This window comes from Micropterus salmoides, unplaced genomic scaffold (assembly GCF_014851395.1).
Source record: "Micropterus salmoides isolate LMB-PRFRI ecotype aquatic unplaced genomic scaffold, ASM1485139v1 Ms_hic_scaffold_6, whole genome shotgun sequence".
In the NCBI taxonomy this organism is placed as follows: domain Eukaryota; kingdom Metazoa; phylum Chordata; class Actinopteri; order Centrarchiformes; family Centrarchidae; genus Micropterus; species Micropterus salmoides.
This window is the reverse complement of record NW_024044348.1, coordinates 31,651,440-31,655,158: the sequence shown is the minus strand read 5'-3', so window position 1 is coordinate 31,655,158 and position 3,719 is coordinate 31,651,440. Positions and strand designations below refer to the sequence as shown.

The 3,719-nt window shown below is 41.1% G+C and overlaps 1 protein-coding gene across 1 annotated transcript; it reads right to left on the bottom strand.

Annotated features, from left to right (window-relative positions):
• Window positions 1–714: 714 nt before the first annotated feature.
• On the bottom strand, window positions 715–3,053 carry sdr42e1 (short chain dehydrogenase/reductase family 42E, member 1). The gene is given in 5 exon segments (XM_038701130.1): window positions 715–1,654; window positions 1,656–2,139; window positions 2,142–2,188; window positions 2,426–2,502; window positions 2,843–3,053. Coding segments are annotated over 5 exon segments (1,263 nt in total). The 5' UTR covers window positions 2,936–3,053; the 3' UTR covers window positions 715–1,092.
• Between the last annotated feature and the right edge of the window lie 666 nt (window positions 3,054–3,719).

The window sequence follows — 3,719 nt, the reverse complement described above, 5'->3', positions numbered from 1 at the left end:
GAGAAACAATGATTGCGACCAACTCAGCAAGGGGCTGCCGGCTCTGAAAAGAGAACAGTTTAGAGAGAAGGGGACGTCTGCATTCATCTCAGTCATTCTAAAATACCGCACAAAGCACGCCTCACCTGGTCCGACTCCTTTTACACCAGGAATAAACTGCAGTGAATTTGTAATATGGAGGGCAACGCTATTTAAAACTCAAGTTTATCCACCTCTTTTAGTCTGATAATATAAGATAAATATTTCACTTGGTCCCCAGACTTAAGTGTATATGATCCATCTGATGATAATGTCCAATTATTAGAGCCAACTATAGGTCCTTATAAGAAGATTATGATGCCGGTATAAAGTAAAAAAAGACAGGCCTACAAGTACTACTAAGTATCAAAGACGTGATTAAATAAAGGATTGTTCTGAGCTGCATACAAATAGTATATTTCATTTTAAATAGAACTGAACTGAATGCAAAGTGTATGAGTCTTTTAAAAAAAATGGAAACCAAATAAAAAGCTGTGGGGGAAAATGTTTAAATGACCACAAATGAAGGCCATGGTCAACTTTGTATTTGGTATGTTATTAGTGGGTTACACAGATGTGCTAGCAGGCCTTCTTAGATGTTCTGTAGTCATTATAAACCAGACTACTAAATATTAATTCTTTATCATGGGTGTTTAACATGACAACTATTTACCTATGTAAAAAAAACAAATCACATTTGGTGAACAAGGTTTTATTCATTACAGTTTTCAGAAAATTTTACAGTTGCACAAACAAACAGCATTAAAAACAGTATAAGTATTTGCCCTCAGAGATGTTCTTTCAAAAGCTAAATGTTGTGGGGGAAAAAGAGGTAGCATTTCACATCTAGTCTTTGAAAGTGACAACAACTATAGGAAGTAAAATTAAGACAAAAAAAACGTACAGACATTATTTGATTATTTGTATAGTATAAAGGCTGAAGCTCCTGCCAATAGACAATTTTCAAAATAAAATATGCACTTGGACCTTTTCATATTAAGACTTCTGACTTCTGAAGCAGTCTTGGCACATATTGGGAAATGTCATAATGACATTTTTTTCTTTAGCTGTTCCTCAACTGCCAACAACTGGAAGAAAAGAGAGAGCCACAGCAAAAAAGGCAGCAACAAACAGGCTGTCCAGTAGCAATCGACTGAGGAAAGAGCTGTGAGATTTTTTCCCATGGCCTCTGCTTCTAAACCACTGTACAACCTCATCCAGGTTGTGCTGCTGGGGCTCATAGCCGAGCTCGGTCTTAGCTTTTGCAATGCTGAAGTAATGTGTCACACCTGTTTTATACACCTCTGTGCGTGTCAGCAGTGGCTGGAAGTTATAGAAAGGCCCGATGAGGTGGTGAATCATTTCTGTGAGAAAGGCAACAAAGTAAATGAGAGAGACAGGAAGGCGCAGCTTGGGGAACGGATAGCCCAAGCCCTCTACCAAAGGTCTGAAGAATTCAAAATTGTTGACAGGCCTGCCATCCGAAATGAAATAGGCCTGGCCGGCAGAGCGGTGCTGCTTCACTGAGGTCAGAGCCTCTGCAGCAAGCTCATGTGCTGACACCAGGTTGTCCACATGAACAAACTCCACCAGGCTGCTGGGTTCACCATAAACAAACCTGAAGATCCCCTTCTCTATAGCCAACTATCCTGGGCAGGTGCCTCTGCTCACCAGGCCCGTAGATTCCTGCTGGACGCAGTGCACAGGTTCTCAGCACCCCGGAGCTGTCATTCAAGGCTGTGCCGTTAGCTTTTAGCACTGCCATCTCAGCAAGGGACTTGGTTCTGGAGTAGTGGTCAGGGTGAAGATGTAGAGGGAGATATGGGAGGCTTTCATCCCCATTCTCTATCACTTGGCCTCCGAACACCACGTTGAAGGTGCTGGTGTAAACCAACCTGGACACTCCGTGCTCAGCACAAGCCTTCAGGATGTTCTGCGTGCCTTGAACGTTCACCGCCTCAATCAGGTGCCGGTTCAGCTGCTCCCTGCCAGACATGCCGTAGGAGGCGATGTGGAATACACAGTCCACACCAGTGACAGCCCTCTCAACTTGTGAATACTCACGTATATTCCCTTGAATAAACACAATGTCCTCAGGCACTTCTTGGGTCGGAGGGCCGTGTCAAACAGAATGATTTTGGCTCCCTTTTTATGCAGGGAGCATGCCAGGCTGCAGGGGAATACATGTTATTACATATTAATTAACCTCTGTATGAAACGCAATACATCCATTTTAACATACAAAATTGTAAATCTATGACAACTGCACAGTTCTGTAGCAGTCAAAGATCCAATCTAACTGGGATAACTTGTGCCACACTGCCCCCTTGCTGACAAAATAGTGTGACAGCACTGTAAGGCAACTGAAATAATTACTGTTCCTAAAACAAAATTATATTTCTCTTACCGATACCCAAAATAGCCACATCCTCCAGTTATCAAAAACGTGTCTGTACGTGCATTTTCCATCGCGAAGCAGCGAATCTGTGAGTTGGTAAATGAGGATTAGACATATCAGCCTATTAGGGAAAAGAAAAATACACACAAATGCATCCTCACACATGTCAAAATGGTACAGTACAACTAAAATGCTACAGAGTTGATGTTAGGCCTCCTGACCTTGTACATGAGTAACTAGACCTTTTACGCAATTAGCTGAATGCACATATTTCTACGTGGACTATGTACCACAGCTCGCAGCTCAGCCTACCCAGTTCACAGACTACCACACTAAATTTGCAATGCGTCAAGTAACAAAGTAGCATTAGTGTTTCACAGCCTGTACTCTAAACTAGAAGTTCAAGTGTTCACTGTCGGTACCAACCTCAACATAAGCCGGGCAGAAAACGGGCGAAATATCTGGTAGGCCTAAATATGACTCGTGCAAAACTCTACTATAGCACAGTGCACCCGGCATGTGCTTCCTTGGTCGGTGGTGCCTTTTTGTTACGTAATTTACGCAAAAACTGCCGATATCGCTCTACAATTGGATGCGTCTCAAAATGGCCCAACTCAAGCAGCTGCGTTAAGTGAACGTACAAAGAGGCAGATCAACGCCGGAAGTAAAGCGTAAAAGACACTCACAATGTGAGGTATAAAATAGTGATTTGGGGATTGACGACTGCTTTTAATTGACATTCATTCAAAAATCATATTTGGATATTCACAGCTGTATAATTTTCAAATAAGCAAGTGAATTTATGCTTATGATTTTGAAATAGTCATGCATGCCTTTTCATTTAGGTGTTCACCCGCGAGGCTTTTATTTTAAAACTTGTCATCGGATGCCGTGGTCTTAATTACGTTAGCTTATTGCGCTCTGCCAGCATAAATAACTGGTTTGCACCTCGTGCCTTCAGAATAAAAGCGCATATCTTTTAAAAAATGTTTTTGAGCTTTGTATTTAACTCGCCCATTAAACGAAAACATATATCACGTGTCAGAAAAATACTAAACTCTTATGTGTAATTTTGTAACTGCAAAGGCTTTGTTATGTAGGCATACATCTCATCCTTGATTATTAATGCATGGGCTACTCTCTTCCCTTTCTATTATTCCATCTGTAGTTATGTAAGAAAAAAAAAACAGTGACATTTTAACAAAACAAATGGATTCTGTAAATTGTTGGTTGATAGTGTTAGTGGCATTGTGTTAGTACAACTATTCAGAATCTGAATCTGAATCACTTTTAACGGACTACA